The following is a 23,005-nucleotide window of genomic DNA, read 5'->3' as shown; positions in this document are numbered from 1 at the left end:
TTCCTCTCCTCCCCCTGGTGTCCGGTTTATCCTGCTTTCTGGAATCCCCCTAGAGTCAATCAGCCCTCTCCTAGTTTTTGAGATCATCTTACGCTCTAGCTTAGGCTAGCCTGGGATTACAGGTGTGGGCTGTCCCATTTGATGTGTTTATTTCCAAAGAAATTAGTCTTGAGTTTAGGATGTAATGCATATTAGAATACTTGCCTCACATGTTTGAGATCCTGGGTTCAAATCCCCAGCATGGCATAAACAGAGTGTGGAGCCACTCACCTGAAATTCCAGCACTCAGGAGGAGGAGGTAGAAAGACCAGAAGTTCAGGGTTATCCTTGAGCACAAAGGAGTTCAGTTTCAACTGTCATGTAGCCAACCTGGCCTACATGAGACCCCCATGTTAATAAAAAGAAAAGGGAAGGGAAATAAATTGATTTGGATGCCCTTTCTTCCTACCCTAGTCTACTGGGAACACACACCATGACTCTGGGGCAAAATCAGGGAAGTGAAGGCCACGCTCTTCTTCCTGGAACTTAAGACTCATTCTCTAACTCCTCTGTCACCCCACTGTGGCAGAGAGAGGGAGGCAAGGAATGTATGAGGATGTCAGAAAAACATCCAGTCACTCCCACCAAGCTTGCCCCCTCTTTGAGGTCTGGAGAGTGGCCCATAGCCCATAGTTCCCCCCAAGAGCTGTTTTTCCTGTGTCATTTTCTTCTCCTAGAATTTCTGGTCGTCTGTCACCCAGCACCCATCTGTTCTCCAGGGCCTCAGTCAGATGATACCTTCTACAGGAAGACCCTTCAGATGCCACCATAGAAACGACCCGTTTTCTCCCACAGTGTTGAGGGCTGGAGTTTGGAATTTACTTATTCACTACCCTTCTCCCACCAGACTCTCAGCCTCTGGGAGCTTCGGTGCCGTTGCTGTTTCTTTTGCCACCGAGCCTGCCCTCCTAGGTCAGTTATGTGAAACCACTGAGCAGAGCTGGGTGAAAGAGGACTGTTTCCGGCTGTGTCCCTAGCACCTCTGTGGAACTGGCATGTGGCAGGCACTAGGGAGATTTTTCAAGGAAACAAATAATGAACAAAGGAACAAACAGATGCAGAGAGTATACTCTTCTTGGGGCTGACGTCCCAACCATTAAGAGTTGGTCACCACTTCAAGCTTCCTCGGTGTGTGATTTGGGGAGTGAGACAGATGCTTCTGGATGTCCATATCCCTGCAGTGAGTCAGGCAGGATCTACAGAAGTCAGTCACCCGCTTCCCCACCTCTCTCATGGGACACACACCGCCAGATTTGCTAATGTTTCCTCCCCTGTCCTGCCTCAACCTTCCCCACTATAAGTCCAACAGATGTCCTGACCTGCTGGCCTGTATGAACTCTGTGTGTCTGTGTGTCTGTCTGTCTTTGTCTCTTTGTGTCTCTGTCTCTGTATGTGTGTCTATGTGTGTTTGTGTGTCTTGTCTGTGTCTCTGTATGTCTGTCTGTGTCTGTGTATGTGTGTCTATGTGTGTTTGTGTGTCTTGTCTATGTCTGTATGTGTGTGTTTGTGTCTCTTTGTTCCTGTATGTCTGTGTATGTGTTTGTGTGTCTGTGTGTCTGTGTATATTTGTCTGTGTGTCTCTCTCCATGTGTTTGTGTGTCTATGTGCATTTGTATGTGTGTTTGTTGTCTCTCTGTATCTGTTTGTGTTTCTGTCTCTTTCTGTATATCTGTCTCTGTGTCTGTGTGTCTTGTGTGTGTGTATGTGTGTGTCTGTGTTTCTTTCTGTGTGTATGTGTGTTTGTGTGTGTCTGTGTGTTTGTCTCTGTGTGTGCGTATATATATGTGTGTTTCTGTGTGTGTGTGTGTGTGTGTGTGTGTGTGTGTGTGTGTGTTTCTATTCTAGCAGTGACTTTAAACTGTCTTTAAATGATTGCTCAACTTGAAAACCCCTGCAGGCTGGTGTCTGGGGTGGTTTGGATCACTGTTCAGCATTTCATTCCTTTCTCCCAAATTGCTTGTTATTTCATTTGCATAAATTTTAGTGGTAAGATAGTGCCCCAGGCCGAGGAAGCTCAAATAGACCTCTTAACAGGGCAACCGAGACCAGTGGTTGGGACGTAGTCTTGCCCCGCACACGCGTCTGCAATTTTCTTAGACTGTCCTGTACCAGAGCTCTGACAACTGTGAGCTCTGGGGGAGACAAGAATGTCCTACTTCCAGAAGACTAACAGAGGGCTTCACAGCTGCACCCCAGACACTGCCTCTCCCTGACCTCAGCCTGTCCCCTTCTCTCTGCACCTTATCACCATGTGGTTAGGAGACAGAGGCCAGATGGACCCTTGCTCCCACCTGGATTCTGGCATCTCCTGCTGTCAATCAATCTGTCTGCGCCTCCTCATTGGGCAAGGGTCTGGTGCCCCTCCCGGTCATGTGTAGGTTGATGTTAGGGTGAAATAGGGATGGGATAGCTAGGCGGCTGGCTGTATGGGCATAGCTAGGGGGCAGGTTGGTAGAGTGTGAGTGTGGGATGTGCAAGGGGCACTCAGGACTTGTGGGCTGAGGGTGGGGATCTGTAGAGGATCATGGAGGCTGCTCTTGACCCTTTCTCAAGAACTTTGCAAAAGGTGTGCTCTGAATGATGCTATGAGCAGACATATTCAGGGCTCCGATCTCCCCTTGGGTGGTAATCCAGTGGTTCAAATATTGCCAATTTTGACATGGGAATGGCAGAGGAGGCTGGGAAAGCTGAGCGGGGGTGCTTCTATGGCTGCCACAGGACAAGAGCTTGGCCAAACAGAGCTGAAGTGTTTAGTAATCAAATTAAACTTTTAGGCTGTTTCCTAATGCATCATGACTTTGTTCATTTATCCATCTGCACCTGCTCACATACCTCATCCATCCCTCCCTCCCAGCCATCCAAGATCCATCTAACCATTCATCCATCTGTCCATCCATCCATCCATCCAGAATGGGTTTACTGCATTCCAAAATTTGTGGCAATATACCAGTAAGAGCTTCTGGTGACTTGGCTTAGAAATGGGATCCAGGAGAGACTACAGGTAAAATACAGGTGGACAGGAGTTAGTGATGGAGCAGATAATTGGACTGGGGTTTAGAGGGTGGGCAGGAGGTAGCAAAGGTGACTTTCAGGTTTCTAGTTCAAATGTGTGGGTAGATGAAAGACAATGGTGGAAGACCCCTGGCTTTGGGAGGGGATGCCATGACTTTGATCTTGGTCTGAGGAGAGCTGGAAAAGCCTTTGAGTGATTTAAGATATGGAGAAGGCATTTGGATAAAAGCGCCAGAAGCTCAAAGATATCTGGACCGGATACATAAACATGGGAGTCATCACTCCTCAAAACGATAATAATTGAGTTAGGTGAGATTACCAAGGAAGATAGTGCAGTGAGAGGAGAGGAGGCACCATCTCTCCTAGAAGCAGTTTAGCATTAGCTACAGGATGGAGCAGGTTAAGCCCGAAAGGGAGTCAGCACTACGGGGATGAAAAGACTTGGGTGCTATTAGGAAAATTAAAGGAAGAGAGTTAGGTCATCCCTGGGTATCTGAGGGACTGATTCCAACACTCCTGTGCTAACAAAGCCCTCAAAGTCCATTAAATAAAATGGCACTGGTTTTGCATGTAACTGCACATCCTCCTGTGTGGTTTACCTCATCCCTAGATGACTTGTAACACCTAATACAGTTACATGAACCCTTGTCTGTGTGTGCTCAGTCCAGGCACACCTTTTCTTCTTCCTCCTTCTCTTCCTCTTCTTCTTCCCCTCCTCTCTTCCTCCTCCTCTTCCTCCTCCTCTTCCTCCTCCTCTTCATCCTCCTCCCCTCCTCTTCCTCCTCTTCCTCCTCTTCCTCCTCTTCCTCCTCTTCCTCCTCTTCCTCCTCCTCCTCCTCCTCCTCCTCCTCCTCCTCCTCCTCCTCTTCTTCTTCTTCTTCTTCTTCTTCTTCTTCTTCTTCTTCTTCTTCTTCTTCAACTTCAATAATTTCACTCTGATGAAGCTGTTGTATTGGAATGCAGAGTAGCAGAAGCTGAGCTGACTGCGTTGGTGAAGAGATGAGCAGCCACTGTCTAAACTGCCCAGTGATCTAGTCAGAGATACAAAGCTATCTGGTAACTTACACTATAGCGCATACAGGTAACCTGAGATTGGGAGCAAGGAAGGTGGACAGTTGTGGATTGGAGTAAGTTAGTAGACACTGAGGGGATCAGTGAAGGCGGATGTCCTGTAGGGAGGAGAACAGCCTGAGCATCTAGATAGGATGAGAGTTGGGACCGAGGGGAAGAAGTTGATCCAAGGTACAACTGACAAACTGGCTGTAAGTAGGGAGAAGAAGGTGTTAGCCTTAATGGATATAATCTTGGGGGTGACTGGCCACTTAGTAGGGCTTCCTTTTATCCTGAAAACAAACATTGAGGGCGCAGATTCGCAGGAGGGACTTGATAGGAAGAGAAAGTTGACATTTCTCCAGGACAGACCCTTTTGTTCATTCAGTGACTCAGTTCTTACTGTGTACCTACTTCGTTCTAGGCTGTGTTCCAGATCCCAGGCAGACATCAGTGAGCGGGGATCAGTAAGAAAATCCCTGGAGCTTCCTGCTAGGTCAGGAAGCAGAGTGAATGAGTCTGTATGTAAAGTGTAGTTGGCCTTTTACGTTCTGGGGTTCTGCCTATGTAGATGAAACCAACTCCAGATTGAGACCAGTCTTGAAGAAAACTAAAGGCTGGGGGACAGTATGTAGGTCAGTGGTAGAGCATGTCCTTAGCATGAGCTGAGTTGTGGGTTAAGTTGTCTGCACCTCCATGCCAACAGCAGCAGCAGCAGCAGCTAGATATGTGTCTGTGGGCAGGACATAGTGGCGGACATCTTTAATTCCAGCACAGGGAAGGCAGAGGCAGTGGAACTTTATGAGTTCAAGGCTAGCCTGGTCTACATCCAAGTTTCTGTCTAGCTAGAGCTACCCATACAGTGAGACCCTGTCTCAAAAAAGACAAGTTCCATCTGTAGTGAACAGGCACAGAGAGTTTTCTTCCCATGGTTCCCCAGACAATAGGATATAGCAGATGATACAAGAAGCTGTGTGTGATTTCTGTGACAATCCTATGCCCTCTTACGAGACTTTGACTCGAACATTCTCAGGTTTTGTTGTCTCCAGGGTCTTGGCACTAATCTCCCATGGATACAGAGGGATGATTGCGCATGCTATACGGCTGCGACCAATAGAGTTGTCGTGTAAAGCCTACCGAGGTGCTAGGCTGATAGTAAAATCAGGGCGTGACTGTTGGTCGATGACACATAAGCACACTGTTATGCATGCTCTGGAGGAAGAGTGCCAGCCAGAGGACTGGGGTGGTGGGCTTAGTGTTCTAAGCTAGAAGGTTGGGGCGGGACCAGGAGGAGGGGGAAGCTGCGTTAAGACTGGAACCAGGTGGTCATAGACTGATGCGTGTGTTCATCTTCCTGGGACGGGCTTTGTGCAGGACTGGCAAGGCATGGGGCAGATGAGAGAGGAAGTCATGGAGAATCACTCACAGACTAAGGGCCCAGGGCTGCCACTTCTTTCCTAAAGTAGGCATGCATGACTCAGGATGGCGGCAAGGTGTAGAGTGGAGAGGCTGGGGGCTGCTGCTGGGCTATAGCTCATGAAGACATTTCTCTCTGGATCTACTTTCTTCTGCTGGAGCTCGAGGGGCACCAGCATCCTCCTGGGGACTCTGTCAGTCCCACTGCTCAGACGCCAGTCATTTTCATATGCGGGCAGCAGAGAATACGGAGGTAGGTGTGTGTTGGTGGCATGTCCCCGTCTGACACCTGGTGCCACCATGCTCCTTTCCGTCCTTGATTTAGCTTCTCTGTCTTCCTTCTTGCTGTTAAGTCTTGGCTCTCCCTTCTCGAAAGGCATTACATTCTGTGTAATCAGCTAGCAGGGAAGATCTTCGTTTGCGTGCTTGGAGAGGTGGCTCGCCCTCAGTGTTGCTCTCACGGATGTTCTAGGTGCTTTGAGTTCTGGGAAGGGTGGTAGTGACATAGCCTTAAACCTAGGGGTATGGGCACAAACCATGTCAGGCCGGTACAGGGAGCACCATACGAAAACCAGGAGCTCCTTGAAGACAAGCTGGTCGCACCTGAGGACGCAGAGATGCTGAGGCTCCACTGTGACCTGTTTGTGACCTTCCCCTGGTGTGGTGTCCTAAGCAGACTGCTTTTTTCTTTTATTCATTCTCCTGTGATGAACTCTAGTCCCTGGACCACCTCAGCACCCGGCGTCTCAGGCATCTCTGATGGAGATGTTGGGGATGCCTAAAATAAGTCCTGTCCATCATGGTCATAGTAATGTCAGCTGCTGTTGGCAGGTGGGCATCATCACTGCCCTCACTCCTAGATAAGGAAGCTAACGGATGAGAGGTTAACAGACAGCCAAGTTCAAGTGTCTTGCTCTAGCCTGTGACAGATAGGATCTGAACCTGTACGTCTGGCCCCAGACTCACCTCGTGAAGACAAAGCTGAGGCTAAGGACCTCCGCTCATCTGATAAAGGGGGCTATAATTAGTCTTCTTTTCTGGTCCAGCAAGGAGGAACAGACAGCTCAGGTGACTGGCCCAGCTCACAGGGGGGGAAGTGAGGAAGGCTCAGAGTGCCTCGCTTTCTTTGCACCTGCTGCCTTGCCTCGGTGGCATTTGCCAGTGATCCCCACGAATGCACCGCAGTGATCAGGCCCATACTCCGGCCCAGGGAATCTACTTTGCAGCTTGTTTGCATTTGTGCAGTTAATTTGCTTTCCAGACAGAACCACAGACCAGTGTCCCAACCTCCTCAAGAACGCCCCTCCCTTAAGGGTCCTAATGTTTGCCCCATGGCTCCCAGTATGCAACTGCTGGCCAAGGGAGGGTCAGAGTGAGAAGCAGCCAGGCTGGTCAGGGCCAGGGGCCAGAGATGAGGCCAGCACTGCCTCCCCCTGAGGCCGGCCTGCTCCTCGCCTGGTGCTGGTGCATGAAATCCGAACTCTGGAGGGAAATTTACTGCACAATAAAGGAAGAATGGCCCACTTTGGGGACAATTAAAACCACATTACTGTGGAATTATAGAGGACGCCGGGGGAATTAGCCACATGCAAAGCAGCCAGGAGTGCCAAAGCCAAGAAATGTGGGCGATCACACAGGGCTCCCCTCCCCCCCAGACTTGTACGAGGGACCTGTCTGGCTTTCAAACCCTGGGAAAACATTTGCAAAGACTACCAAAAGGTAGTCTGAAGATAACCTGGCCTGGGCTAGCATGTAGCCTCAGTACTTCTATTCTGGTTAGAGAACCAACCAAGTCACTGGGTTGAGTCTAATATGGACAGCTCACAGGGACTTGGAGGTTGTACTGGGTGGCTTCCAGGGTCTCCACATCTTTAGTTGTAGGATGGGGACAATAAGACCTCTCCCACCTGATTCTGTGGGCATGTTAGATGAATACGATATACAAAATCAGGCCCAGGATCTCCGTCTTTTTAAGATTTGTGGCTTCCTTTAATAGAATGACAGTCTGGTCAGGCCTTCATATACTTGGGTTCAATACTGGAAGAATCAACCAACCTCAGATCAAAGATATCTGAAAAACATATGCATCTGTATTTAAAAAATTCTTATTTTTTTCTTTCAAGCACTTCCTTAACTATCCAGTGTGATCACAGTATCTGTTGTAACAGGTGTTGGGGTCAGTCGGGGGGTGATAGGAGGATGTGTAGATGCTAAGTAAACACTGTGTCATTTCATATATGGGGCACAAGCATTCTTGGATTTCAATAGTCATGGGGTTCAGCTTGTCTTGGAACCTATTCCCCAGGGACACCAAGGGACTGTTGTGAAGATATTATGTGGTGTATTTGGCACTGTCTTTCCCTCCCAGCCTCCCAGTAGATGAGAGAAGGTAAGTTTTGCTTCTAAAGTCATGAATTGGATAACCTGATCCTCTTAGGGCTTAGGAATCCCTCAGAAACCTCTGACCTCTCTCACATATATCCCTCACTGATTTTCATGGCTCTCCTTCAAGGTGGTGTGTGTGTTTATGGTGAAAATATACAGGAAACAGTGGGTGGAGAGAGAGGCCTTACAAGGTGCAGGGTAGCAGTGAAGATCAAATGGCTCCAGGGTGCACAGAACCACTCCGGGCACATCATCTAGTCATGTGCTAGTGGACGGAGTTAGCAGCAGTGGCAGGTGTTGGCTGTGACTACCCATCCCAAGTGCTACCTGGTACCTGCTTCTCCCAGTTGTCCACTTTATCTTCCCGGTTGTGGCTTAGTCTGTGTTCTCTGTCTTCTCTTTTATAGACTTCCCATAAGCTCCCCCTCCTTTTGGACTTTCAGAGTTCTAGCATGGAGCTCCCTTCCAGTTTGGGGACAGGGCCTCAAGGAGGGGGACAGCCTTTCTTATTGACATGCACAGGTCCTATGCCTAAAGCAAGAAGCCAAGGAATTTGGTACCCTCTGTTTCTTGACACAGGCTCTCTTTCCTGAAAGTGTCTGTGCCCTTAGGGGTTCTTGCCTAGACTCTAGGATGGTGTATTATCCTGAAATCCAGGGGAGACGTTCAGAGTACCTAGCCGGTAACACTCCACAGTGCCCATCTTGAATAGAGATGCCAACTATGGGCTGTTACATTGGTGCAGTCCTATTGGCTTTGAATCCCCCAGAGGTGGCTGCATTTCTTTGTTTGTCTGTTGTCTGTGTGTGCCAGAGCACACGCGTGGAGGGCAGAGGTCAACTGGCAGGAACTGAGTCTCTTCCTTCTGTCACATGAGTTCCAGGGGTGAAACTCAGGTTGACTGACAGCAAGCGCCTTTACCTGCTGAGCCCTAACTCGGCGCCTCTACCGCTCAGTTACTGCGCTGCATCCATAGCCGGTGCAGTACAGAGATGCCCTTGTACTCCAGCAGGAAGAGCTACCGCTTCCATGGGCCGTGTCCCGCCATAGTGAGACCCTTCCAGGAGGACCACAGGGATCCATTTTCTTTTTTTTTTTATTTTAATATTAACGTTTTCTTTTTTTAAGATTTATTTATTATATATAAGTACACTGTAGCTGTCTTCAGATACACCAGATCTCTTTACAGATGGTTGTGAGCCACCATGTGGTTGCTGGGAATTGAACTCATGACCTCTGGAAGAGCAGTCGGGTGCTCTTAACCGCTGAGCCATCTCTCCAGCCCCAGGGATCCATTTTCTACAGATAAAGTCCCTATGTTGGCTTGCATGCTCTTCTATCTCTTTCTCACATGCGCAGTGCTCACTGTAAGGGACCAGCGGCCATTTCCAGATATTCACAGGGCCAGACCTAGTTGTAAACCTGTAACAGCCACTCAGCCCCAAGGCCCAAGAGGTATCTGTTTGAAGGCTCCCTGAGTCGGAAGGTTTTAACCTCCTCTCCAGAGCGCACCCTCCTGTATCTTGTGTCTCTAGGGATGGTTAGGCCACTCACTCCCTTGGTCAGTTGGAATTTGCTGTCCTCTGTCATTCTGTCTGTGTGGCACCTCATCTACTTTCTCTTCCAGGACATGATTTTTAATTAAAGTCTTTAATTATAATCCCATAAGCCCTTTACTGACCTCTAAATAAATCTTACCTACTGATTTGATTAAAACAACCAGATCCAGAACTGGGGCTCAGAGTTTGGTGAGTTCCATCACAAAGCAAGCCCAGATGAAAAGCTCTTTTGTTAACTTGTTTTGAGCCACTTAGATGGTATTTGCTTTCCTCCACCCTGCCCCGGGATAGGGAGATCTTTGCACGTCGAGGAGTTAAGGCCCTCTGGGGAAGAAGTAAGCTTCCTGGGTGCCTGGGCGGGGCAGAATGGTGTGTTCGTCATTTCTGTATGTCACACAGTGGGCAAGCTCCAGTTTCTTATCCATCTCCATGTGGCCTTAAGAGGTCTCAGGATGCGCCAGGCAAGTGGTGCATGCGTTAATTCCAACACTGAGAGGCAGAGGCAGGCGGATCTCTGTGAATTTGAGGCCAGTGAGTTCTAGGACATCGAGAGCTACACAGGAAAACCCTATTTAGAAAACAAACAAACAAACAAACAAACAAGGGGCCATAGGATTTCTGTTCCTTTTCGGCAGTGGACACAGGTACAGGGAGGAACAAGTTGGCCCAGAGCCCACAAGCACTACAGAACCAGACAACCCTTTGATTCCCTCAAAGCCTAGTGGGACTGTCCACTCGGAGGGACCCCTTTAACTTCTGGGACTCATCAGCTTTAAAAGTATGAGCTTAGGAGGGACCTGTTGGGAATAGAGGACTGCCAAGCAAACCTTGGTATATTATGACACTAAACTTCCTGCAGTTCATGCTGAAGTAGGCATCCTTTGCCTTGACTTGTGAAATTTAGCAACCGAAGAGTTGTCAAGTGAATTAGGAAAATGAGCGTTGGCCTACAGTGGCTCACCAGAACCCTGGTGTCAGCCTGTGTTCTTCATGATTAGGGCCCATGTCAGTGAAGCCAAGAGCTATGTGCAGTACAGAGTCCTGTAACACCGGAGGCTGACTTGTCTCTGGAGCTTCAGACCCAGGTCAGAGTTAACCAGAGGGTTGGCTTAGCTAGCTGGTCCAGTAGAGCGGGATACAGCCTGGGAGCTGCAGTGAAAGGAGAGCTGTGTCCCTACAATTGCACGTTGCTCCCCACTGGGGTAGAATAGAGTAGCTGCAAGTCATTAAGCCCTTGATGCCAGCCTCCCCCACCACTACTGGAGTCCCGCATGTGCCAGCCTCAGTGATGGGACACATTACAGATGGGAAATGACTCCAGGGAGCTGGGAGCCAGGCTTGGCCCATTCCCCTGGCAAGTCAACTGTCATATGTCCAGTGCATGGAGCCTGTGCACCACCTCTGGGGAAAGCCATTGGAAGGAAGCCTCCATGCTGCAAGCAGGCATCTGGCAGAGCATGTGAGTCACAAGGCAGAGGACTTCATAGCAGTGCCTTCCCCTCCAGCAGAAGGGGCAAGTTTTTCTCAGACCTTTGCTTTGAATATTAGATGCCCTTACAGTCCAACAGGCAAGGGGTGGGGTTATCAAGTTCGGATCAGCGAGCCTTTGCCAGGCGTGAGATGTGGAAAGTGCCCTGAACCAGTTAGGTGAAAGGTTAGCTATCACTAACCATTGCCAGGTTCTTGGCAAAGTCTCTGTCACATTCTTCCCATCTCTTCCATAAGAGGGTAACTTGGAAGGCCACTCCTGTCCCAAGCTCTGGGTTGCCCTGGGTGAACAACATCCTCTTTCCTGTTTAGCTCTGTCATGTGTGGGGATGGGGTAATGTCTTTCTGCTGGAAGTCAACCCCTGGACCTTTCTGGTTTTAAATGTATATGGGTGATTTGTCTGTTTGTATGTGTGTACCATGTGCATGCCTGTTGCCCACAGAGGCCAGAAGAGGGTGTTGGGTTCCGTGGATGTTGGGAATTGAACCTGGGTTTTCTGGAAGAACAGCCTGTGGGGTGGTTTTAGCTGCTGAGCCACCTCTCCAGTCCCTTGGACCTACATTTTTTAAACCAGTTTTTTTCCCCCTTCAGAAATGGGCAACTGTGGAAGGTTCCAGAACAGAGCAGCAACAAGTTGAGAGGACTGTTCAGAGATTTGGAGTGAAGGATTGCTTAGAGGTAGGGAAGGTCTAGAGTTGGGAATAGAACATAGTAGGCCAGGGATGACCTCTCTGGGTCAAGGAGGTGACTGGGACCAGGCTCTGGAGAGGATAGATCTGAGGAAGAGACGAAGAATTGAGGACTGCTCAGGGCTCACCCAGACTTCCGAATTTCCTCCACAGAGAGGGTCTGGGAGGGGTGTTTGTGTAGTACGCACTCTTGAGTTGTCCTGCACAGGCAAGGCCTGCGACTGTTAGGAGAGGATCATTTCAAAGCCTTAGGGGGAGGCGGAGCAGCCAAAAAAGGGCAGGGGAAAGAAAAGGCTAACATGTTTACAGAGAAAAGGAGTCAGTGGAAAAAATGACGGCAAGGTCAAGTAGATTTGGGAGATGGCCCTGCAGTCAACAGAGGGGAGGGGACAGTGGCCGTGTACAGGGGTGAGAATGAACCTCCAAGCCTTGGCTGTACTCTCAGGAATGCTCCAACTCTGGGGCCTTAATACTGCCTGTGGGTCCGGCTGGGCCTCAGAATCATCCTTTGCTGCCCATTCACAGGGACTCTGTTCGCTGGAGGGTCTCCCTGTCTGGCAGGAGGTGTTTCTGCTCGAAGAGGGAGACAGGGCTGGCCAGATTTCAAGCTGTCTGTCTTGACCCCAGGCCTTTCTCCAGATGCCCAGAGGCTCTGCTGGGTGGGGGCCCAGGCTTTCCTGGAAGCTTCTTTGTCTGCCTGTGGACAAAGGGGCCGAACCTTTCCCAAGCCCCACAGGTGTGAAGAACTTGTTACTGTAGTGTTTGTTCAGCCCTATTAGTGGCCTGAAGGACTGTTGACAGAGGTCTGCTTTGTGATCAGACTTGGCTAAAGCTCCCTAAGCCCTCAACAAACACTGGCCACTTATCTCAGAGACTTTATCAGAAACCATCTAAAGCCCTCTTTGGCAGGCAGGCCTCCCTGACCCATTCACTCGGGACGCTGGGTTTCCAAAGCACTCTCCACATTTTTTTCTTCTTCTTTCTCCTATCACCACAGCATCCTTGCTATAAGAATAAAGCCTTGGTAGGGAAGAGGTAGTTAGGTTTTATTTTCAAATTGGAATCTTAGGATAAAGGACTTTTAAACCCGTCTTCTAAGAGGACACACTGAGAGGCAAGGAGCTACTTTGGGAGAATTTAGCTTCAGGGGCTTCCGGGCTGACAGGAGTGGAACCCTATTCACTTACCACTCTTTAGTCTTCTCATAAAGTTCTTCAGCCTGCTCCGACCTCTCTCAGAGGAAACTACAGTTCTCATGTGTTCTCTCTCTCTCTCTCTCTCTCTCTCTCTCTCTCTCTCTCTCTCTCTGTGTGTGCGCACGTGTGTGTCTGTCTCTGTTTCTCTCTGTCTCTCTCTGTCTCTCTTTGTCTCTCTCTGTCTCTCTCTCTGTCTCTCTCTGTCTCTCTCTCTGTCTCTCTCTCTGTGTGTGTGTGTGCGTGTGCGTCTGTCTCTGTCTCTCTCTCTCTCTCTCTCTCTCTCTCTCTCTCTCTCTCTGTATGTATGTGTGTGTGTTGCTTTCCAATATGTCCGCAGCTACATTAAACCACCATGGTAGCAGACACTGTGAATATGTATATAATACTCTCCTATGCCTGAGATTAGTAATAATAGTAAAACTGAACAGACTGTAATAAAAGCTATGTGCCCATTCTTTCAAAATATCTTAGCTCTGTGCTCTCCACATCTTATGGTGGTGTGTGTGGGGGGGGGGCGTTGTGAGCTGAATGACCTGGTGTTGTGATGTATGGGTGGACTATTGACCCGATAAAGAGTCAGAAGGCGCATCATTTGCTCAGGTGATCCCAGATGACTGACCCAGGACAGAGAGATGGGAAACCTCTCCCTAAAGACCCCCCCCAAAGCAGCAGGGGACTCGCTTTGTTGTTGCTAAAATAGCTTTCTTTGCCCAAGACTCTGAAGAGTGACCCACCATTCACTGTCCCCCGCCCCCAGGACCCAAGCACTTGGCATTTGCCACACCCTTCCTCCCAGCCCTGTATGAGGACCATGCTTGCCCAGTCGTTTTATTACATTGGAGTTGGAAAGTGGCGTCTTCAATGATTGAGTCTCAGGAACTTTGACTGGGGCCAGACTCCTCCTGTTTTGTGTCCCCTTTGTCCTCTTAGTGGTTACCCATGCCCTTGAGTTTACTCTGACTGGTCTCCACTACACTGTCTCTGGTTACAATCTAATCCTTGCTTTAGCAGTATGCCTTGGGCTGAACCAATGGAGACAACAGCATCAGCTGACCACACCTGGGCAGGTCCTGCTCCTTTCTGCACCCCAGTTCCTTGTGTAGCTCTGGAATTATAGTAGCATTCAATAAGTAATCACTGACCACCGAAGTGTGCCTGCAGCTGACTTCCCAGTTATAGAGACGCCTACAGTCTGCTGTATAAAGGGGCTGGCCATCAGGGTCAACCTGATCTAGTTTACCTTTAAACACAAATACAAGCTCCTGAGGGTAGCAGAACTGTTTGGGCCCGGCTTGCTTCAGCCTCTGCTCCAAAGAGAGGCCTCTCAGAGCTCAGCTCGGCATGAATTCCCCGGTGCAGACAGGAGCCAGATGTGTGCTGCCATGGCCGCTCAGCAGGGCCTTTTCACAAGTTGCCACAAACTAGGCGCAGAAGACACTTACTGAGGGAGGAATATTTACAATTAATAAACAAGAGACAGACAATTTCTAAATAAATAGTGTACCAAATAGAGTAGCAAGGTCATAAATAAAAGAAAATAGGAGTAGCCTCCAACTCTTAAAAATAGCTCTCAAATATTTTCATGACTGTGTGCCAATTGTTTAAGAAGGTTTTTTATTTATTTATTTATTTTTAATGAAGCCGGAACTCTTTCCAGCTCCTTATAGGCTCCTTGCTGTAAATGCCACCCTCATCTTGATGCAAGGCACTTTCTCTACAGGTTTGGATCCATCATTCAACCTAAGTCTGCAGGCCAGCAGCAACAACATCACCTGGGAGCTTGTTAGGCACAAATCTGGAGGGGCTGGATCTGTTGCTCAATCTGTAAGGCCGGTGCTTGTCCAGCATGCATGCAGCTCTGGGTCCTGTCTCCTGACACTGCTTCTTGAACTGTGTATGGCGGCAGACATAATCTTAGAAGGGGAGGCAAGATCAGAAGTTTGAAGGATATCTTTGGCTACATAGTGAATTTGAGGCCAGCTTAGGCCAAATTAGACTATCTGAGAGAGAAGCAGGGGACATACATCCGGGACTTGGCTTAGTGGTACATGCCTGTACTCTCAGCACTTGGGAGGCTGTGGCAGGAGGATCACAAGTTCAAGGCCAGCCTGGGCTATACAACCATACTCTGTCTCAGAGGAAGAGAAGCTTCTACATGGATCCCCAGCTGAACCAGTATGCAGATGCAATTGTATCGGTGAAGGTAGGCCATTCTGGCCCCTCTCTGGCTTTCTTTACAGGTCCTGTTCTCTCTATCTGGTCCCAGAAGGACCCAGAAAGATGGTCATCTGTCTTTGGTCTGCCCCAGCAGCTCTGCTCATAGCTGGGAGACCCCAGGTCTTTCAAGGACCTATCTCCGCTCTGGGAATAGAAGCGGCACGAGGCAGGACTCTGACTTGCTTCTGAACTTCCTGAAATTAAACCAGAGTAGGTCTCTTTTTCTTTACACATAATTCCAGAAACAAGGAGAGGATCCAGAAGAGCTGATCATGTTCATGGAATCTGTGTGCTTCTGTAGTGCGTCTCTGAGAGGGAGCACAGAGAGTCTCGGGTGAGGGACCAGCTTCTTTGATAGAGAGCATCCAGTCTGGCTGGGCCTGGTGGCTCATGTCTGAATCTCTCTACTCAGGAAGCAGAGGATGATGGATTTCTGTGTGTTCAAGGCCAGCCTGATCTTCATAGTGAGTTGTAGAACAGCCAGAACTGTATAGTGAGTGAGCCCTGTCATTAAAAACAAGAGAAAAGAGTTGGGGATTTAGCTCAGTGGTAGAACGCTTGCCTAGCAAGCGCAAGGCCCTGGGTTTGGTCCCCAGCTCTGAAAAAAAGGGAAAAAAAAACACGAGAAAAAATAAAAAGAAAGACAAAATATATACCCATCTTGCAGAAGGTGTTTTGTGAGTTAATTTTGTCAGCCCAAAAGCAGGCATGTAAATCTAGAATTCTCTTAGCAATTGTATAAAGAACACAGGCAAGTTACTCAAAAGAACTGCTCCAGAGAGGAAGGAAAAAAATGAAGCCAACTGCCTGTTGGTCCGTCCACTCATCCACCCATCCATCCATCCATCCATCCATCCATCCATCCAATCTCATAGTAGCTGAAGGACACAGGAGGGGATCTGGAACTAAGACCAGGGCTTATGACAGGACCACGACCAGATGGCCTTCCTGTTTTCATGAACGGGCTGGAGCCCTGGGAATTTTGGAGTGGCAGGGTCAGGATTAAGTGCTACTGGGTGCTTTCTAGACTGGGATAGACTTGGTAGGCGTGTGGCTTAGTTTTTGAGGTGTTTTCAGCAGAGAATCAATACATCTGTTTTTGTAAACTCATTGAATTGCTGAGATTCAGGTCTCTGTGTTCAGAGCTCTGGAGAGAGGCTGTGGCATCTTCTCAAAGTACAGACGTCTATTTAAATGGGATTAAATTGCTTAATCAAAGCACAAAGATGAATTTACATTAGTTCAGAGTAAGAACACAGGAGAACTACAAGACTATGCTTTTAGGATGAGGGCCAGGCAGCAGATCCTCTTGGATCTATCAACCGATCTACTTTCTGACCTTCCTATCTGCCTGCCTATGCATGTACCCATCCATTTAGCCACCTCACCTAGCAATCCTCTTACCCATCTCTCAACCCATCCTACATCTACCTTTCCCTCTATCTATTTCATCCACCAATTCATCTCAGTCATTCATCCCATGGGTCCATCCATCAACCTGTTCCTCTATCTCCCTATCTACGCCATCCATCCATCTGATCACCAATCAATTAATCTTCCCACCCATATCAATTCATTATCCCTCAGCCCACTTGTTCTATACATGTACTTACTCTTGAGTGTTTGCTTTCTCTCAGTTGTACAACGAAAATGTAATCAAGGCTCGCTGTGGGCTTCTCCGTGTCGTCTTTAGTGAAGCAATAATGTTGATTAAGAGCATCTGGTCCATTGATCAGCATGAATTCTGAAGGGTCTACTCCTCGGTTCGGCCATTTCCTCTGTTAAAGGAGGAGTCCCTTGGGCAGTTAAAAGTACATCATGTCTCTGTATATCTCACACAATTCAAGCATAGACTAGCATGTAGCTAGAGAAGTTGTGTGTGTGTGTGTGTGTGTGTGTGTGTGTGTGTGTGTGTGTGTGTGTACATGTGCTGTCTATAACTCGGCTGCAGGTGCCAAATGGCTGGGCAAGTTCCAATTGACAGGAGACATGAATGAAATGGCTTAAAGTTGGAATTTAACAATGCAGAGGACATTTGGGTGGGGCAGGGAAATGGGAATTGGCTCTTGGTGCCCTTTTTGCTTTCCTGTCAGGTTTCTGGTTGAGGAGTGGAGTTGGGGAGTCCTTGCTCCCCATGCCCCACCGTTCCTCCTGAGCCTAAGACACAGCTATAGGGAATGAGGCTGGCTTATCCCAACATGCTAGCTAGCGGGCACACAGTTTACAGTCTTTATGAGAGACCAGGGGACCCCTAGATAGACTACCAAGTCACACCAGTGGTGTGGGACTCCTTGATCTGGGCCAAGCTGATTCCCCCAGGAGGGTCTCTGCTTCCCCACCCCCATCCCTCCTGGGTTGACCTCTGTTCTAACAAAGTTGCCCTTTCCTTCCCGCCTTGAAATCTGATAATGAAACTAATACCCAATATTTTTGCCTGGGAGAGAAGCAGGAGATAAACAGGAAGGCCCAGGGATTAGGGTGTCTCTCGGAGGCAGGGCCCACGGGTGGTGGGAGTTGGGTGACACCTCTTTGTGGACCTGAGAGATCCAGATGTGAGCCACTTTGCCCAATGCATTTTTCCCTCTGTGCAGAGAAAATAAAACAAAGAGAAAAGAAAACAAGCTATAAATACTTTGCAGAAGTCTGAGCGTGGGTAATTATCACTTGATGCTCCTTGACAGCCCCAAGGAGGGGCGGGGGTGCTTTTTGATGTTGGCCTCGGAGTTTTCTTTTGTATGACCAGTTGTTTGGAAAGAACCTTTTGTTGGTGTGAGGTGTGCATAGTAGGAGATCTGTCCTGAGCTTTCCCAAGGATGCTGGGCAGCTAGAGCCCCCTTTACAGAAGGGGACGTGAGTGTGTGTCCACCTCCATGAAGGATCTAAAGGTGCTTCTGTGAGGCCATCCTGTTGGCCGAGGAGAGCAGCGACACCCTAGCGATCCTTGTAGATTCCCGGTCCTGGGCAGGTGCACCAGGTCTTGGGGTTTCTGTTCTTGCAGGAAAGATCCAAGTTCTGGCCTGTAGTTCAGGTTCAACTGTTCTGTGTGGTGATGCTGGTCATCTCTGGGGGCAGTCTAGCAGCAGGGCGACCTGCCTGCTGCTGGCCATGACTGTCCTCACTGACTCTGGTGCTGGGCTGGCTGGCTGGTCACTGAGCCTCTCCGAGTAAGTCCTATTCCTTGTCTTTCTGAGTGAGTCCAAAGAGACAGTGTAAATGTGGCAGCCCTCCATGTAGAGGGTGGGGCAGAGAGGCAGCTTCTGTGTGTCTGGTTGAATTCAGTCACCTGGGGACACCTGCTCAGGGACATTTCCAAGGTTCTTGGGAATCAGAGCTGTTGTCCAGTCCAAACTGGCTTCTAGCTGCTTCTGGACTGCAGGACAGGCACTGTCTTAACTCCACCTCTGCTTGTCAGTTGAGTGACTAATGGGCACATGGTTTGGGGACTGATTCCTGGAAGAACATTTAAAGAAGCTTGTAACACCAGAGAGCAAAAATCCAGAATTTCACAAGTAAAAATAGCATCCCAATCAGAAACCAGTAAAAAGCATTTACAGCTTATATAGTAGAAAAGACAAATGCCAATCACGGAGAGAGAGAATTTGGGCCCTGGCCTGAACATGCAAGGCATGCGTGGAGATGGAGGTGTAGACACAGGAAGACGGACCCCCTCTTCTGTAGTCACAGACAAAGACGGGTGTCCTCCAGCCTTTCCCTGTGACAAGTTGTAAACGTTTTTGTTTTTAAATGTTGATACCAAATGTTCGTTGTTATTCTTTTCAGGGGTGTGGTGAAATGAGAGCTATCACTTCCTGCTAGTAGGAGGCAAAGCCAGTTTGGCCTTCCTTGAGGGTAACTTGATGTTTTCTGATCCAAAGTTAAAAATCTGGAGATCCAAAACTTAACTGAATTCAGCCATGGGGAATGTACTTACCCATCATTAGTCAGAGCAGGGCCCTGATGCGCATGCTCAAAGCTGGTTCAGGGTTTATAACATGGCCAGCAGGGAACAACCTAGTGGACCAGCCTTGCAAGATCCTGCTTGCTCAGTGTGCCTGTCTCAGGCTAACAATGTCCAAGCACCAGACGTTCTTTAAAGATCATATTGACACTAAAAAATGATTGTTCTGAGAAAAAGGCTACAAAGCTTGAGGCAAATGGGTATGATCTATATTTATAAAGCACACTCAATAGTCCCATAGCTGGGCCCCACAGGAAGCCACTATGTTCCCAATGGTTGGTGGAAACAGGAGTGCACTTCCCCCTTTTCTCCTTTGGTTTTTAAGTGTACGGCATTAGACGCCATGTCTCTAGAAGTTCCATAAAATGTGTAGAGAACATGCAGCCTAAAGAGAGGACAGTGAACATGAGTAGCCCTTTGGAGGATGTGCTGGGGGCCTCATTCAAGTAAGGGCTAGATGTGGGCTTGGAAATGACATTGAAATCACGCCCAGATGGTAAGATGGCTGCGGCCAGACTAAGGTGTTACCTGCAGGAAACGGAGACAAGCTAGCCTTAGAATGGGAGGGGCACTCCTACACTCGGCATGCTTTAGAAATTGACCAGAGTTCAGAGTAAATGAAGCAGAGGGGTTGGGAGGCTGGGGAGTAGAGCTGAGGCTGGGGAGTGAGTAGGTCTGGCTTGTTAACAGCCCCCAGGGATGTGCTGAGTGACTTTGACTTTATCCTTGTGAACACCCTCAGGCTGGTGCTTAGACTCTGGTCACAGCTGTCTCTATGAAGTGACTCCGGGACTACCGAAGATGCAAACATTCCATCCCTTCTGTAAAGTGGCATCATGATTGCACAGAGCCTACACACATCTTCCTATGTCTACATAAAAACCCTTATTAAGACAAATCCCTAGCTGAGCAGTGGTGGCACACACCTTTAATCTCAGCCCTTGGGAGGCAGAAGCAGGTGGATCTCTAATCTCGAGGCCAGTTCCAGGACAGCCAGGGCCATACAGAGAAACCGTCTTGAAAAACCAACCAACACAAACCTCATTTCTAAATGGTTTACACTGCCTCTTACAATACAAATGTATGTAAATGAATGCACTATAACTTTTAGGGACTAATGACAAGAAAAACAATGCATTCTAGTGTAGGTACAATATTTCCCCCAGATATTTTGGATCCACACAGTTGTCCGAATCCTACAGAATCAGGCAGACAGAGGCAGAATGGAGGAGAGGAAAGGGCAATGTGCCTCTGGGTCCAAGTAGAGACCTCAGACTCGAAGCTGGAAGTGAGGGTTTGTGGGTCATGAGCAGAGAGGTGATGTGAGATGCAGGAGTTAGATCCCCAGGGCATCAGGGAAGGTGGGGTAAGAACTGACCTCTGAGCATAGATCAGGGAAGTGAGAGGGAGAGCAACTGACAAGGAGGAGAGCCACAGAGAAGAAAGCTAAGGGTCCTGTGTGGTGCTGAGTGGTGGGAAGGAGAGGGGGCAGTTGGCTCCAGAGTCCCTGGTGGCGGGAAGAGGAGTAGAAGAAAGGAAGGTGCAGGTGGATGGTGCACACAGAAGCCTGGGCAGCTGGGTATGGCCCGTTTCTGCTGAGAGACTTAAACACATTTATTTCTCCTAGCTCAGGAGGCTGCAAGTCCAAGGCGGTGGTGTGGGAGGCCTTAGCCATGGTCAACCTAGCATTTATAAGTGTGCTCTAAAAAGCAAGGAAAGGCTCCCAGAGCAAGACTCCCCTGCCTGGAGATGGAGGGGGACCTGGGATGGGCCTCTCTGCAGGGTGTCTACCATCCCACCATGCCCTTGTGCTGATGGTTTCCGCTCTGCTCTGTTCCCCCCCGCAGCCTGCAACTGCAACCTTCATGCTCGGCGCTGCAGATTCAACATGGAGCTTTACAAGCTATCAGGGCGCAAGAGCGGGGGTGTCTGTCTCAACTGCCGCCACAACACTGCCGGCCGCCACTGCCACTACTGCAAGGAGGGCTTCTACCGAGACATGGGCAAGCCTATCACCCACCGGAAGGCTTGCAAAGGTAGGTCATCCTGGGGGTCAGAGAGCAGGGGTTTTCAGGGACACGAGGATCCCTCTCTCCCCCCTCCCTTTCTTTTCTTTCTTCTTGTTCCCCCACAAAGGGGAGTAGCCCGAGGTGTGCACCCATAGCCCACCCCCATCTCTCTTCTCTCAAGGCCTCCCTGGTATTTGGAGGTGAAAGGCAAAACAAAGGGCCGATGGAGACGCGGCTCAAAGAAGAAAGCAGTAGGTGTGAGCCCTTATGAGAGTCCAGGGCCAGGCTCCCGCCACCTCCCCCTTTGCCTCCCTCTTCCTCAGCGTCTCTGCAGCACAGGTGCGCTGCATACCAGAGGAAAGAGAGTCATGTTCACCAGGCTTACTGCGGGGACAAAGGACCCTCTTTTTCTAGCCCCTCGCAGACATGCTTCTTTGGATGTGCTCGAACTGCCTCCTGTCCCACCCCCATCACACACACAGAGACACACACAGTCACAGGGAGGTTGGCAGTTTCAGGATCAGGGTTTTAGAAGGAACATTTAATCCATCTGCAAATAGCTTTACTTTTCAGGACCGAGGGGGGCTTGGAGGGAAGAGGATGGGAGACTAGTTTTGTTCACCGGAGCAAGCACTAACGTTTGAGCTTTCTGGTGTTTGTTTTCTCCTGTCACCGACAAAATGAAGCAAGCAATGGCCAGAGACTCCGGGAGTGAAACGTAGCGCCTCCCACCCCCCATTATCCACATTAGCCTTTGGGGATTGCTGGGACTAAGAGTTTCTTGCTCCTTTGTTGGGGTCTAGGGCCAGAGTATGCCTGCACATGAAATGTTTACATTAGAGGGCTCCTGGAAGACAATGGGGAACCTTGACTCAGGAAGGTGCAAAATCCTGTCAGATAGCTTGGGTGAGGAACTGTAATGGATGACCTTTCTGGATGCTGCTTAGCCTCTGAATGAAGCAGAGGTGTTTTTCTAACCACAGATACACCACAGGTTGGGTGTCTATGTGCCCACTGACTGTATGTGACTGTAGGTGACTGTAGGTGACTGTATGTGACTGTATGTGACTGTAGGTGACTGTATGTGACTATAGGTGACTGTATGTGACTGTAGGTGACTGTAGGTGACTGTATGTGACTGTATGTGACTGTAGGTGACTGTATGTGACTGTAGGTGACTGTAGGTGACTGTATGTGACTGTATGTGACTGTATGTGACTGTATGTGACTGTAGGTGACTGTAGGTGACTGTAGGTGACTGTAGGTGACTGTAGGTGACTGTAGGTGACTGTATGTGACTGTATGTGACTGTAGGTGACTGTAGGTGACTGTATGTGACTGTATGTGACTGTAGGTGACTGTATGTGACTGTATGTGACTGTAGGTGACTGTATGTGACTATAGGTGACTGTAGGTGACTGTATGTGACTGTAGGTGACTGTAGGTGACTGTATGTGACTGTAGGTGACTGTATGTGACTGTAGGTGACTGTAGGTGACTGTAGGTGACTGTATGTGACTTGAGGGATCTGGTGCAAGATGAAAATACAGGGCTCCCTATGCAAAGATGACAATGAGCTTCAGTTAAGCCTGTGCCTTTCTGAGCAGGGAGCCACTTCTGCTCGTACAGATGCTTCCTTAATAACCAAACAACAGCAACCAAAACCCCACTGGCTCTTCAGACTCCTCTCTGAGAGAAACTCTTGGATTCCTCATGTGCAGATGAGCCAAGTATCTCTCGGGATGTAGAGCCCCTCCTCCTTCCATATCTTTGGCCATTGGCTACCTTTGCTGGTTGCCAAGGGAATTTGAACATAAAGGAGGTGGTGGGGCTATTTCCAAATCAGAGAGAAAAGCAGATTCAGGAAAGACTGCTCCAGGAGACCCTGAGGATGGGCAGGAGGCCCAGGCAATGAAGTCCAAGGATATTCTCCATTGTCTGGAAGCAAGAGCAGGGCAAGGCTAGGGAGAGGTTGTGGGGTCTTCA

The 23,005-nt window shown here is 49.0% G+C and overlaps 1 protein-coding gene across 2 annotated transcripts in view; it reads left to right on the top strand.

Moving 5' to 3' along the window:
• Ntn1 (netrin 1) overlaps window positions 1–23,005 on the top strand; it is a 192,311-nt gene that overhangs the window by 104,554 nt on the left and 64,752 nt on the right. For both annotated transcript variants that reach the window (NM_053731.3, XM_087569327.1), the window contains 1 exon segment: window positions 20,858–21,046. In NM_053731.3, coding sequence (NP_446183.2) covers window positions 20,858–21,046 — 189 coding nt within the window.

The sequence above is a fragment of the Rattus norvegicus genome, chromosome 10 (assembly GCF_021556685.1).
Source record: "Rattus norvegicus strain SHRSP/BbbUtx chromosome 10, alternate assembly SHRSP_T2T, whole genome shotgun sequence".
In the NCBI taxonomy this organism is placed as follows: Eukaryota; Metazoa; Chordata; class Mammalia; order Rodentia; family Muridae; genus Rattus; species Rattus norvegicus.
The sequence above is the reverse complement of the archived record's forward strand: the minus strand, read 5'-3'. Positions and strand labels throughout refer to the sequence as shown.